Genomic DNA, 16107 nt, shown 5'->3' on the forward strand with positions numbered 1-16107 from the left:
AATGACTTGTACTTGTTTTCTCAAAACTTCTCTCACATCTAATATCTTATGTCCATATGATCTCTTGTGAGCAAAATTTTATCAGATCTACCAGCAACAAGCACACAACTTTATCTTATCCACTTGGAAAAAAAAATAAAAAAATATATTAATTCTTAAGAGATAAAATTACATCAAAGCAAGCATAAAACATAAATTTTCTCAAGAAATATATTGGTTGAACCTCCAACTAAAAGAACAATACAGTACATGAGATTTTGGCCAATGTAATGTTTATTTTTCCTTGAAAAAAAGCAAAAAAAAAAAAACACATTTATAGTGTTTGTATTGGAAGAAATAAAAGTGATATTGAAGCTACAAAAGACATGCACAACTCAAGCCATGCAGAGACACTCTGCTTCTCTAAGCCCTAAAAGGAGTTCAAAGAAGGAGAGGAAGCATTACGTATCTTCTTCTTCTTCTTCTTCTTCTTCTTCTTCTTCTTCCTACAGCCAAACATGTCATCTTATCTGCACACTGGCTTCGGTGGGAGATGGGAGCACGCAAGCTCAGCCTCCGCCGAGCAGTAGCAGAACCCCTCCTTCTTCTTCTTCTTCTTCTCCACCACCCTCAGTGTGCTCTCGAACGCGGCCACCTCACAGGGGATCCTCAGCACGCCTTCCTGCTGGAACCCGAACTCCTCTTCCGCCTCCCTCAGCAGCGCCGCGAAGGCTCGGTGGCCCAGGTACTCGGTCGGGATCACGAACCTTCGCATCTCCTCGCCGACGCACACCGCGAGGTATCCCTTGGGGACGTCCCCCGACGACGTCGTCGATGCACCGTCGGAGAAGGAGAGGGTCCTCTTCAGGAACTTCATGCTCTTGCTGCTGCTCTTCGGCGTCACCGCGAGCTTCTTCCACTTCCTTAGCATCTGTTGCAGCCTCACGATCTCTGTGATCTTGTTGGCCTTCTTGGATTCCATGGAAGCCAGACGGTGTTGATCGGGACGAAATGGTGGCTGGTTTTGCGAGGATTTAAAGCGGCAGTGTGCTCAATCTTCATGTGTTTACTGTCATTGCATGTGATCTTTGTGCAGGTTTTTCTGTGTGCTACTATAATTTGTTTGCATGCTCGAAGCTCCATTAATGGCGATTGCTTTGTTTATTGGATTTGAGGTCCTGGAAGAACATGGGAGGTGGGTAGAGAGCCCATGTGGAGTCATCTGGTCTTTCCACTCCGCTCTGCTGTAATCATTTGAGGCTAAGCATCTTAAGATCCACGTTGTAGTTTGACTACCGTCCAAATCTGGTGATCCAAAGTACCTCCTTTCTCTTGTTTCAGATGCAACATATCTTGTTCCTCAGGGTTGGAATTAAGCTCTTCAGTTCATCTGAATCCAAGAACAAGCCCATTGCTGCTGCGTCTGCTAGAATCTGGATCAACCTGCACCTCAAGACACAAGGAAACCGTATTCTATCTCCTTGATGCAACTTGACTTACCCTTTGGTCAAATCCTGGATTGGTGATGGTGGATGATTCAAGAACTGACACAGATGGAAACTAGTCTTGATAATGTATACTGGCATTGGTGTGTACTAAAACAAGTTGTCAGCCACCACTGACTGTCTAATTAATACTAACAGTGGCAATAGATTTAGCAAGTCATGTGGAACACTATGCAGAAATGTGATGAGGATCTGTGGAAGATTGCTAATATTCTAAGAGCCATCAGGTACAGCAGGGGAGGACACTCGACCACTTTCAAGACACACACTCTTCCAGTTTGTCTCATCTATTTAATAGAAAGTTTCTCCATATTTTCTAACAACAGTTTCCAGATAAGTTGGTGATGATAAAACATGATAAAGAGATCATGTCCTAAGAAAAGTTAGATTCATTCTATTAAATGTTATGAAGTCATAGAGTCCCAGATAGGTTTTCTATTAGGGTCAGAATGAATTGTGTTTTGTGTTGTAAACAATAAGGTCATTGGATTCCAGTAAGTCTCACCAATCAATTTAAGCTTTCAGATGAAATGGAAGTGATTACAGGCAGAAGAAGAGTCATGTGTGCAGACAATTAAACACAGTTGGATCAAACAATGTTGCTTTGATCTGGAATAAGTAAAATGCAAATTTGTTTCTGGTGTATGTATATATGATTGATGACAAATGCATATAAATGATGGTACCAATAATCAAACTACACTTCCAATACACACAAAAATATTTTATTATACAGAACAGCATGAGAAATCCTCATTAAGTATATAATGAAGTTTTCTCAATCATTAGAGTGGTACAACCCAATAGCTTGTTTCTCCCTGCTATTGTAGTCAAATAGGAATCAGGAACAACAGAGCATCAAAGTTGAAGTCCACATGCAGAGGCCCAAAGCCTAAGCTGACACTCACAGAAGACCCATCAAGAAATGGATGTTGCTTTTCATTGTCTGAAAACTTCTGTTGACTATAATGCAATACTGTTCCTACCGAATGAGAGCTTAACCTCACCATCTTCTTCTGGTTGACTTTAAGGCATCGAATTGAGCTCAGATCATCATATGCTTATTCTTTTGCATGGTTCCTCTAATCACTGGCTCAATTCATGGTCTTTTCTTGTTATCTTTGTTATCATACATCAGCTGATACTAGGTGTTCTTATTGATTTCTTGCTACTGACAATGACATTGCTGACAACATTTAAGATTTGATTTTTGTAGTTATCATCTGCTATTTTATTTTGGTTTGGAAATGAAACCTCAAGAACTAGCTTGAGGAATCATATCTAGTATCTTAAATTGGCATCCTCAAGAACTTTGAGCTAGAGATTGGAAGAATGTTCTTCTTCTTAAGTCATCAGATTGATGCTTCAAATTCTAAAGCAGACCTTCTGGGAGAAGATTATTCTGCACACTTACCACCTTCATGACAATATCTGCCTTTACAACTGAATTAAATTTTGTTTTTTGCTTTGTTTTTTACTTTCAAGAGTGGAAGGAACACAAAATTTTGCATCATATCACGAGTAATCAAGAAAGAAAAAAAAATTAAATATGTAGTAAGAAAGAGATTGTAGAAATTTTGATACTTTTAACTCTCTATAGAGATTTGACTTAACCGATCTGATGACCTGTGAAGTCAACGGCAACTCTTATGGATGACACCTCAAGTCTTCATTCTTAGCTTGCATGATGCTTCCCGTTTCTGCCAGCCAAATCACCTGGTCAAACCATTGCTGCTTCTGCTCTCAGTTCCAGGAAAGATGACTGATAGCAGCTTCCAGGAAGAACATGCTACCTTCGTTGGCACCACCATTTTCCATTCAAGAGAGCTTGAAAGGTTCTGGAATCAGACCTTGTCAACAATAAGAATTACAGTGGCTTACGAAAGAGAAATATAGTAGGTTTGAATGATTCCACAGCAAATTGTGTGCCTTGTCCAATAACTCTCCTATAACATAAACATATATGTTATTTAGTTAGGTCAATGATTGCATTCATCAATCTAATTTATGGCTTTCAGACGATCTGTCTCTATATGCAGAGTCTTAGCTTGCAGAAGCTTCCATTTGGCTTTTATCTGAGAAGGTGATGAGGAGCTTTTCTATCATTCCCTGATAGAAGTCAGCCTGCTATCATCAACAGGCTTATGAATGATTCCTATTCTAGCTTAATGTATCTTTATTTTCTAGGATCAAACACATGCATCATAAATGTGAATTTTCTACTAATGGATTCATGAAATTGAAGAATGAGGATTTAAATGATTAGTGATTATGTTGGATTTACTTGAAGGAAATATTCTGCTTCATTACATCCCAAAAGCTTTGGTTGCAAGACACTCTGGTGTTGTAATTTACACTCATTCATCAAATCTCATCATCATCTTTTGTGTGGGTGTTGATATGAAGCTGTTCTTGTTTGCTAGATGGAAATTGGAGTTTTTTGGTCAAACATTTGACAAGAATTATTAGGGAATATGCTCAAAGTACTTGAGAAACTATTAATAGTCTTTGGTGTCAGAGAAAGAATTGGTCCAATTTCACTGTTCATGTAAAGGAGAAATTGTGTTATTATATTCTCTCTCTCTCTCTCAGAGGTTGACTAACTCATTCCCTTCTGCATCACATTTTTGACCGATGACCCTTAGAATTGTCAACGGATGATTGATCGGTTCCTTCTCCCTCACAGCGAAGACAATCTTTGCACATCAAACCTTGCAGCTATCACTAAGTGTATAAACGTAGAATATGATGCAAGGTAAAAAGAACATATAAACCTTTCTGAGGTCAGAACAACTGAATTTTTCATCATGGAAAGATAATAATGATTGCCACAAATTTTATTCCGACAAAAAATATTAATTACTATGGCACATTGAAACAGTTGTTAGCTTATGGACTATGATCAAATTAATTTTACTTATTAAATGCAAATTTATTTTATGTGAAGAACAACTTGATGATTCATTAAAGATAGATTTACTGCATATTGTGGTGAACTAAGTGGGATCACATACCTACCAAGAATTTGTACCAGACGTCCTCAGCCCATGTGGCTCTTCTCCCGCCTCGGGACGCATGTGGGGCACACAAGCCGATCTCGAGGGTGAGGTTGGCGTGTGGGGTGCCTCGGGACGCGAAACATTATCCTAAGAACTTGAATATAAAGTAACGGACGATTTGTCATCTTCCGGTTGGGTTATTCTACCGCTGACGTGGTGGCGCGGGTCCACGCAATGCCTCCCGTATACGAATACGTATAATTATATGTATCTCTCTCTCTCTCTCTCTATCTGAGCCGTATATTACACCGGTACACGCATCCACAACCACACGACGGCCCACGACAGTGGACGCCTGCCTTCTCGGACAACACACGACGCGATCAAGAGAGAGAGACGAATGCTTCCTTCTCCTCCTTGAAAGTGACGACGAGAAGGAGAAGAGATTCCAGTTTACAGAGAGCAGCGAGAAAAAGAGAGGACAGAGAGAGGGTTCTCGATCTACGAATATTTAAATAGTTGTTTCAAATCTCGCCTACATATACTATTGCTTTCTCTCTCCTCTCTCTCTCTCTCTCTTCCCTCCGCCATCTTCCTCGCGGCCTCCGCCGCTGGATCTCGTCCCCGGTCGACCACTTTCGATTCGGAGGTAATTGCTCCTCCGTCTCGACCAAAGATTCGATCTTTGGCTGCTTCCCGTGTGCTTTGTCGTTCGAATCGGCGTAAGTCATGCTCTTGCTGCGGTTTCCTTTGGTTTCAAAGAAAACGCCCGGATTTTGATCATTTCCGTTGTTCGAGAACTGGTTCGGGGCTGATATTTGTTTGCTTGATGCCGGTGGGGTTTATTCTGTTCCACGATCGGTGTTGGTTGTTGAATATGTTCTCAAAGTAATGATTTGGGTTACTTTTCCTGATCGCAATGATTCGAGGTGTTTGGTAGCTGGAAGCCGTACCGCCGTATTTGTCTTTGCTAGAGAACAGAATCAATTTAGTCCTTTCCTTTTTTGTTATGTTTTGTTTTGGTTGTTTCTTACTCTTTCTTTACCTCTTTTTTGTTTCAAGCTTTGAGAACATAATAATGTAAAAAAGGGGGAAAATCGAAGAATTTATCTGAAATGTATTGTGTTTATAGGAATTTTTGTGTTTTATCCTTGGTAAAAAGTTGATACTTGGATTTTCAATCTGGTTTTTACCAGGGTTTCCCCCCAGAGGCAACAATTCCGACCTGTTCTTTCTTATATTTGCAGTTAAGTTGTCATTTTGATTAAGAGAAGTTGGAGAGTTGATTCTTGTGGATTCCCGATGATCTTTGGTCATACAGATCACGTGGTAGTAGCTGATGATAAAGAAGTCATAATTATGGTGAAACTGTTGTGATTAGAAGAGCAAGATGAAGATACCTCAGGCATGGCAATTTCGCAATGGCAATGTGCAAATCATTCCAGTTCAATTCCGTAGATCTAGATCGAGAAGGCCTCACTGGATTATCATCTTGATATGCTTGGTGTGTGTCTCCTTGATTGGGGCATACGTCTATCCACCTCGTCGATATTCAGCTTGCTATTTCTTTTCTTCGAGCATTTGTAGTCCTTTGAAGGATTTGCTGCCTCCTACGGCCCGTGTACTTACTGATGATGAGTTTGCTTCGAATGTTTTAATTAAAAACATTCTTTCTATGCCGTCTGTAGAGCTGAAAAATTCAAAAATAGCTTTCATGTTCCTGACTCCTGGTTCACTGCCCTTCGAGAGACTCTGGGAGAAATTCTTTCTGGTAATGCCCTAATTTGACTACCATTTTTCGCAGTTCTCCTTTTACATGAACTGAATGCTTCTTTTACAATTTTTCATCGCCTTTATTCTATGTTGCAAGGGGTTTCAAAAGTATTCAAGTACCTGCTTAAATATGTGTCAAAGAAGATCAACCTATTAAATATGATTGGATCATTAATGTGTTATCTGCTCATTTGAAAATTAGAACACATAAGATCATCTTATGAACTATGCCAAAAGACATAGTATATCATGTTATTGGACAATTTGTTTTGCATGTTAGATAACGCAACTGATCAAACACATTTAGAAGAGTGGAACTTCAAGGACAATTTCTTTTGCATGTTAGATAATACAACCGATCCTCACCATATAGAAGATTGGAACTTGTGGGAAAAAGGCCTGTGGAAGTCCAATTCAAATATTTGACTTATCAAGAAAACACATGAAAATTAATGATCTGCATATGGCAATGTATCTGATATTTGATTCACCTAGGATGATTATTAGCCCAAGAAACTAAAGATCTCGAAAATGGCTCTTGGTACTTTTATGCAAGGTTCGTAATTTCGTACCGTACCGGAGTATCGAGCTTAGCTCATTACGGTATGGTATACCGAGCAGTACATTCTGGTGTACCGCTTGGTGTATATACATACATATATATATATATATATTTGTATATATATATATATTTGTATATATATATATTTGTATATATATATATATATTTGTATATGTATGTGTATGTATATGTATGTATATGTGTATGTATATGTATGTATATGTATATGTATATGTATATATATATATATATATGTATGTATATATGTATAAAGTTAAAAAAAAGAAGGCGACTTCGCCACCTCGTCGCCTCATTTCTTCTACCTGCGTGGGGAGAAGAAACATCGCCTAGGCTTCTTCTCCCTGCGCAGATGAGGAGAAGTCGCCGACGACGTCGAGGCCTCATCGCCTCAGACGAGGAGGAGGCGATATCTCATTTGCGATGTTCGATGAGGGAGGGTGGCGATGGATCAAGATCATCGAGGGAAAGCGGCGCTGGATCTCCAGGTTCTCCCTTTTCTTCTCTCTCGGCTAATACCACCCGGTATTAGTCGAGGGAGAAGAAAGCCCCAATCGACTATCACCGACCAATTTAGGGTGGTAATGGGGCGGAAACAGCCCCAATCGATGGTACCATCCGGTAGCGGGCAGTCTACGTACCGGTCTACTGGCGGACCGGTACATACCGCCCGGTACGGGCGGTATTATTCAAAATTAAAATCCTTGCTTTTATGTACTATGACAATGATGTTATAGATAGGCAAAATGTATTGAAGCTGCGATGAAGTTTAGTTTAACATGATATTGCTATGGACTCTTGAGGCATCCAGGAGAATCTGATATGTGATTTCAAACACTTGAGACATGGTACACAATTGTTCCTGCAATGATTGTCTTCTTAGATTGGTTATGCACTCATTTAGTCATTAGTTGGACTACTATGCAATCAATTAGTCATTATCGAGACTAACTATGTAATGATTTGACAAAACCTTTTTTAGAGCTGACATAACTGTTATCTGATGACTCATTTAGTGTCAGAATCTTAAATAGTGTTGAGAGCATCATTCTCTTATAAAATGATCAAGGAGCGCCTATAATGTGTCCAACTGTCCAAATTTCTGGCATGGTAAAAACCAAAACATGAAATGTCCAGGTAACTCTGGACTATGTTTGAAGGTCTTATGTCAAAATTTGTATCTTCTTTTTCTTTGCCCACACATGTAATGTAGTTCTTCATGTTATCTTTCTCCAGCCTCATACTAAATATATTTGTTTTGTAGTGTATATCTTTTGTGAATTTCATTCTTTTATCACTTCTTTTCTTTTGCATCTTCTTTTCAAATACACTTACCTTTATTTTCCTTGTCTTAGATTACTCTCTCTTTTGATCTTTTACCTTCTTATTTTATATTTATTTTCTAATCAATGCTTGTTCCCTCCTGTTGAACTTATGGACGATACTTAAATATGAACATTTATGAACTTATCCTTATCAATTCTGGTTTTGTGTTCAGAAGGAGTTATGCTGAGGTATGAAAATTCATTTGCCTAGGTCCTGGTCAAGCGTAGAAAAGTTATGAACCAATCCAACCTACATAAAGTATAATCTCTGTAAGGATAAAACAAGATGCATTCGTTTAGGGAAGACCCAGGAGATTGATTTTTTTTTTTATAACATGGCTAAAAGATTTTCATATTTATCTTGTAAATGTTAAAATGTGAACATATTCTTTAATTAATTCTTGAAAAAAAAATCTGACAAGAAAAACACCTTCTTTCCATCTATGATTGAAAAACAGTCATCATAATATATATATATATATATATATATATATATATATATATATATATATATATATATATATATATATATATATCTATATATATATATATATATATATCTATATATATATATATATATATCTATATATATATATATATATATATATATATATGTTATAAACAAACACATAGCCATGCCAGGTATTGGTTTTAGACATCTCAGAAAAGAGAGACAAAGATAAATCCTCAAGTCCTACTCATATGTAAAAGAGAGAGAACGGTGAACCACATCCAAGATTTTCTCCTCCTGCTCAATATGGTCTCCTAGGCCTCTCTATGACAAATATAATCATCTTAAACAAAACTTTCATTCAGAAATTAACTATTCCATAAAATTGCTACTTAATATGTATAGGCATGTGGTCAGCACAGTGCTATCTACTGTTATAATATAGAATGCTGTCTGCATGGGATATTTTACATACAATGCTCATCTGGTTTGGCCAGAAGGTTGTTTAATAGTGAACTGCAAATAAGTTCATCAAAAGTTGGCCATCTGTTTGGATGTCAGATCAAGTCAAAGAGGAGCTAAAGCTGTTTTACTAGTTACTTCTACAAATGATGATAACATAGAATTTTATTCAGCTTATAGATTGAAGTGCATAACTAAATCTATATTTACAGGGCCATGAGGGAAGATTCTCGATCTATGTACATGCATCACGAGAGAAGCCAGTCCACGTGAGTCCTTTATTTGATGGTCGAGACATTCAAAGTTCAAAGGTACTTGGAAACCTATGTTCTCCTTGCCTAATACAAGTTATTAGTGGCTTCCACTTGCACACAAGAAAATAATAAAAGATCATTTTAAAAGCAAATGCATTAAATAAAAGAAGATGAGTATCTTTGATATCATGCATGAATATCATTAGTCAATTCTGACTGGTAATCGCTACAATGGCTTTTCTGAGTAATACGATGTGTAAATTTGTTGCAGTACATGTAGTATGCTACAGTGCATGTGGAAGTCTTTGATTATAAATGAGATGCTATTGCTACACATCGTATGAGATATTCAGTGACCTACATTCTCAGCATGAATTAGTTGATGCTTGTTGTGTCCTAGTTAATACAGATTTTTCCCTTTGTTATTTTCTTGATCCCATTTTGTACCTGAGCTGATTGGTCTAGAGACTGCAATTCTGTTCATGCTTAATACATGGTATAACAATATTAAAAAGTGTATTGTTGGTTATCTCTTATTTACATATCTACTCAACTGTTGCATATACTTTGTTTAAATACTCAATATGCATTATATCCTGCTAGCACACTTGATACTAATATTTAGCTTGAAAAACAAATTATTGAAGCCACACGAGTAAAATCCTTCCCAATATAATATGCTCGTCAGTGTTGCATGCTGAGATTTTGAACAGGTTCCATAATGTCCAATTCTCGTTCATGACTGAAATACCAGTCTTATTGCATGAAAATATCTTTATTTTGACTAATTTGTGCCATCAAGGCTTATGAAGCAGCTTAGCAGTCTAAGAAGGAATCTCTCTGTAAAGTTCATCGTATTACACAAAAATCAAGTACCTACCTATTGGATGGAAGCAAAAAAAGCTCATCCTACTGCACAAAAATCAAGTACCTACCTATTGGCTGGAAGCAAAAAAGTTCATACTATGACACACTAGTTAGGATTGAATGTTATTGAGATGCATGTTTAGCTCAATTTTTACTGGTTTTATCATTGCAGTTGCAACTTGCAAGTTGGATTTGTGCTTGGGCAGGATTGGCTGGAGCAATTGGACAGACAAAATTTCAGGGCATGGTCCAGTATGTGTGTCATTGCACCTTGGCCCATAAAACTGGCCCCAAGAGAATTTGAACAGATTCAAAATAAATCTGCTGGAGTTGCTAAACAAGATTCAAATTTGGATTTGCTAGGTGGAACGAGCATGATCGTTTGGGTCAGATTGGGGATTTGAGATTTGTTGATGGAATGGTACAAAGATAAATATCAATAAAAATCACAACAAAGTCAAATATTATGAAAATTTAAAGCAAAATTTGAAAAATAAAATATGCTAAAAATCCTTTTACCTTCATATATCATAAGACATCTAACTGCTCAAATAAAATAATAAAATGTACAATATAAAAATTGTATACAATATAATAATGGATGTATCCTTTTATAGTAAGTTGCTATATGTATGTTAGATAGACTACCTAAACTTGTTCACCTATAGTTCTCAAGTTAGTGATAGACCCACTATAGCCCTGATGCTTCAGTAGTTTTATCATTTATGTTAGGTAATGCAAAGACAAATAAGAAAAAAAACATTTAAATAAATTGGCTACATTATATAAACTAATTTCAAATTCCATGACATCTCCCTTCTTTATGATGATATCTCGTCTTCCTTCTTTCTCCTTCACTAACTAGTAGTAGCAGATACTGCTGTCAGAGTGGTAGCTCTACAAGGTAATGAGATGTCAACAAGAACATGAGAGAGATACCTTAGATTTCCTTAAGTACAGCAAGAGCCATTGAGATCCGCTAGGTCTGACTATCTGTTCTGGTGGCTTATCAAAGATTCTTTCTGATATATAGCAAGTAAAAATGCTGAAATCATAACTCATGATGAAATTGCAGCTTTCTTATGTTTTAGTACAGTGTAACAAGTTGTTCTGATTAATAATGCTATGCATCATATGTGCAAACTTGTTGTCATTGACCACTGGAACAACACAGACTGGAAAATGGTTGCTATCATTTAGAAATGTCTTTAGGTAATTAAAAGTCAAGGATATTGTTACTAGCTTGAATTTATAATTATCTGGAAGCAATGTAAAAAATGAAATATTTTCTGAAAAAAAGTAAAACAAAATGTTTCTACATGTAGGTTGTGTGGGGAAAGATCTCTATGGTTGATGCAGAGAAGAGACTTCTGGCAAATGCAATCCAAGACCCTGAGAATCAGCATTTTGTGTTGCTCTCCGACAGGTAATGGATTTTTATGTTTTTCAAAATTTTCCCTGTTTGCTATACCAACAACATGGACACTCACATTCCTCATATGACAGCTGTGTTCCCCTTCATAATTTTGATTATGTCTACAATTATCTGATGGGAACGAATGTCAGTTTCATTGACAGGTAAGATCATCATAATTTTTTTCCTAATACCTATTTTGACTTCTCTCATTTTGGTTATTTGTGACATCATGACATTTTTCACCAATTCTGGCAAATTTTCTAAGCAGCTTTACTCTTTTCCATAAAAATGTCACATAACATATTTCTCCTTTGCTAAGTTATTTAACTGTTCAGATAATGCACTGATTTCCAATTGTTGTGTTACTTCTTTTTTGCCATCATTGTCAGCTTCCGGGATCCTGGTCCACATGGAAATGCCAGGTACACTGAACATATGCTGCCTGAGATTGAGGAGGACGACTTCAGGAAGGGTTCACAGGCAAGCATTTCTTTTTTCTTCAATTCACAGGAAAGCCAGATTGTGTGAAAAGATAAAGAAAAACCTTGGTATGCAAAAAGATGCGAACTTTATTAAGTCTCTTTGAGACATCCTAGTGATTAGTGCATTGTTGTATAATCGATGGTTCTCAAGTTTATGTCCATGTGTGAGCGTCTTGTACATTGTTTAATGTCATAATAAAAAAAATTCTACAAAGCTTTCATCCTGGTATGAGTAACCTGTATATAAAAGGAAGAACTATTTATTAGAGTTTTTTTGTCTAATTAACTAGAATATTTTACCTTTACTTGGACAGAGTATTTGAGGTCCCAAGGATATATCAAAAAGTAGATAATATATACCTTTACCTTTACCTTGTACTACAAAATATTAAGAAAGAAGAAAAGAAAAACAAAGCCAACATGAATTAAAGATCTGAATAACTATATGTGGTACATTTATTAGCACTAGAGGTACTCACAAATCACCACGAGTTAGCAATTGAACCAAGCCGCTTAAGGACAACATGACGTTGCCCTAGCTTTCAACTTGGTTATGTTTGACCAGGATATGCACCAGATGAAGTATGATATTATGGTCTGATGATCAGTAGAAAATATGCATGCACAATCAATATGTATGTAAATTTCCTAACAGTTTAATTGTTCATTTTAACTGTATTTTTACTTTTATAAGAACTTCCATTATAGTTAGAGCTGTATTTCGTGAATCGTGTGGAAAAAAAATCCTGAGATACCTATTCAGCTGATGTAATATTTATTTTTCTTTATTAAAATAGTTGTGTTTGCATATGTAGTATGTTTTATAGAGTATTCATGACACTTGGATTCTTGCATGTAATGCAGTGGTTCTCAATGAAGCGACGACATGCTTTAATAGTATTGGCAGACAACCTTTATTATACAAAATTCAAGCTCTATTGCAAGGTGAATACATGAATGCTCATCCTTGGTTTTCTATATGTAAATTAAAGACAAAAGCAATAGGATTGAAAATTAGCTAGTATCTATAAACATAAGATAATGGGGTTGACTTGCCTAGATAAAGCTAAACAATATGGCCAGTTAATTATTGCAAGGGTAAGGATACCTACATTTGATCTTCTTCAGACTCGACATTTATCATAGTCTTGTGCATTAGATTTGTGCTCTCTTCTAATTAAAGTTATTGATGCATATTCTTTATTAGTATGGACATCATAGATGTTTGAGGAAGCTTTGCTTCTTGTGTAGCTAAATTATTATAGTTTCCTAGAACTACAAGAAAAGGAAAGCAAAGAAAGAAGGCAAATAAAACTTTAGAAACAACAATAAACTACATATTGGCCTTATTTTTTTAAGAAAGCATATTAAGCAACGTTATGGTATTCAGTGACATTGTCATTGCCATTAGGCCCATAACATTGACAATGGCTGATGGACCAGCCAATAGAAATATACTGATGTTTTTTTCTTCTTGACCTTCTCAGCCAGGTTTTGATGGACGCAACTGCTATGCTGATGAACACTATCTGCCAACTCTATTCAATGTAAGCACCTGAGACCATTTTGCATATGTTGGCCCTCCTAGGTAACAGCTTTTCTGGTAATTTAGTAGAGTATCTCTTAACAGATGGGATATTTTTGCATCATACAGATGGTGGATCCTATTGGAACGGCCAATTGGTCGGTGACACATGTTGATTGGTCTGAAGGAAAGTGGCATCCGAAAGCTTATCGGGCTCAGGATGTTACTTATGAGCTTCTGAAGAACATAACAGTAAGCTTCTTTTTTTTCATTTAAATTCATACTTTGAAATGTCCTGATCCCTCTAAATTCTCATTGGTTGATATGGTTGATGTTGACAGTCTCTTGATGAGAATTACCACATTACCAGTGATGAGAAGGTAACCTACTAAATTGTGTTTTAGATTCATTGTTTTCCTCTTCTTTTGGTTTATGTTATCCTATCCCTTTTTGCTTGCCATATAGTTGCCGTGATCACTGAAAACACTCATCAAACTAGGAAATTATAGTTTAAAATCTCTGCAAGCTACTACCAAGCTTCCCCAGAGTTTTATCTGTTACAGTTGGATGAAGCAGATGCAGAAATATCAATAATTGTTTGAAGTGGTTGACTATGTATTATTCTGGTTATTTTTGGGTCTTTATCTTTCATATAATAGGTAACATTTCACATTATCATTTGCAGAATAAAAGACATTCGACAGTTTCTATTTTATAGTACAGCAGTAGAAACATAAAAAAGCATGAGGGACATTTCAATTTTCAGATTCTACCTGCTAATCTTGATGATTTCCTAGTATCAAGCAGTATGGATGAAAAAAAATACTGACCGATACTAGCACAAACAATAATTTTGCTCATTTAATAGTGTTTTAAGCACCAATAATATTTGATGAGCCAGTAGAACTTGAGCTTTTAAATAATACCACAAGAACTTCATGTTCTTTGCAAGTTTGACATGTCTTTATCTTCACAAAATCTTTGCAGCCAACCGTTTGATGTTACCATTTATATCCAGAAGAGACATCAATTGGCCAAACTTGAGTATCTGTGCTTGCAGTGCTTTGAAATCAAAGACCAATAACAGTATTGGGTTCTTTGTTTTGCAGAAAGTGGCGACTCAGAAACCCTGTTTATGGAATGGAATGAAGAGACCATGCTACTTGTTTGCGAGGAAATTTTACCCCGAAGCTCTCGACAATCTGATTCACTTATTCTCCAACTACACCGTCATATGATTTATCCACACAGTTCGGGATCTACCTTCAGACGACACGCTGTAGATTGTGAAGCTCGAACTCTTTTGGCACCAATCTCGACATCAAAGCCACAGAAGATTGTTGGAACAGTTGGGATGACTCAGAATTATGTTTCTGAGCAGGAGGGTGAAAGTGACTCCTTTTGTTGGTGCACTACACCCTGTGGATGTCTCCTCTTTACAATGTGTTTTCCTGGGTGTTGTGTTTTGAGGGCAAATTTTGTCGTCTCCATTCAACTCCATACAAGTCCAAAGTCTTTGATTCTTTTGTGTAGTGGAAGAGGTTTCAGGGAATGCATGCTCTGATCATATAATTCTTACATTTTGGAAAGCCAATCTTTGCAACAGTAAAATAGATTATATTATATTATATGGCCTCTGTTTTCATTATGGAATCACAATTGTTGGAGCATCTGTTAGAGAGCCCTGTTGGTTGAACCACCAAAAATCATTTTCCTGTTCTCAGTTCTCAGTTCTTGCAAAATGCTTTTAAAGGCTATTTGGGTCACCCATATGTTAATATAATATATTAACCAATTGTTATAATATAATTGATTTTATAATAAAAATAATATTTTTATTAATTATATGATAAGAAATGCTAATTTAACATACAAAATGAGATACATGTGTTCCATATAACAAGAATAAATACAAAGATGATGTTCTACAAATGACAAAACAAATAATTAAAATCGTATGACATTCCTGTGCATTATATCATCGCCTATCACTTAAACATATCACCTTGAATTACTAAAAAGATGATGAATAATACATTTAAATCACAATATCCACCTCTAAGGGAATAAAAACTCCAAAAGATATTATCCACCAATTTCACCGGATATCAGATTATTTGGCAGCTGAATCTGTTCAGATTAAAATACTGACTCATTTATTCCTAACAGTGACAGCGTGGCAAATAGATTTCAACCACAAAAGAAAAAAAATATGAACATATCAATAAGCCAAAATCTACAAATGGATACTCTACCAATAATTCATATCGTCTCATAGTTTAATCAAATTTAGTGTCGAATAACTTTTCCCTTGTATAGAAGCTGGATACTCTACCAATAATTCATATCGTCTCATAGTTTAATCAAATTTAGTGTCGAATAACTTTTCCCTTGTATAGAAGCTTATCATTGTCCAAGACGCCAAACACAAAGAAGGGACCTACATAAGAAAAAACACCAAAAAAAGCTCTCTGCAGACTTTGAAAGC

General features: G+C 36.3%; 2 protein-coding genes across 2 annotated transcripts; one reads left to right on the forward strand and one right to left on the reverse strand.

Moving 5' to 3' along the window:
- Positions 1-237: 237 nt before the first annotated feature.
- Positions 238-1034, reverse strand: LOC135608921 (protein SMALL AUXIN UP-REGULATED RNA 12-like). The gene has a single exon (XM_065101983.1). The coding sequence runs from the start codon at positions 959-961 to the stop codon at positions 506-508; it is 456 nt and encodes a 151-aa protein (XP_064958055.1). The 5' UTR covers positions 962-1034; the 3' UTR covers positions 238-505.
- Positions 1035-4831: 3797 nt separating this feature from the next.
- LOC135609590 (glycosyltransferase BC10-like) lies at positions 4832-15213 on the forward strand. Its single transcript, XM_065102998.1, has 11 exons — positions 4832-5132; positions 5680-6254; positions 9287-9385; positions 11521-11621; positions 11702-11773; positions 12002-12092; positions 12959-13039; positions 13582-13641; positions 13749-13871; positions 13961-13999; positions 14729-15213. The coding sequence occupies exons 2-11, from the start codon at positions 5874-5876 to the stop codon at positions 14855-14857; spliced, it is 1176 nt and encodes a 391-aa protein (XP_064959070.1). The 5' UTR covers positions 4832-5132; positions 5680-5873; the 3' UTR covers positions 14858-15213.
- The last annotated feature ends 894 nt before the right edge of the window (positions 15214-16107 follow it).

Source organism: Musa acuminata, chromosome BXJ2-4 (genome assembly GCF_036884655.1).
Source record: "Musa acuminata AAA Group cultivar baxijiao chromosome BXJ2-4, Cavendish_Baxijiao_AAA, whole genome shotgun sequence".
In the NCBI taxonomy this organism is placed as follows: Eukaryota; Viridiplantae; Streptophyta; class Magnoliopsida; order Zingiberales; family Musaceae; genus Musa; species Musa acuminata.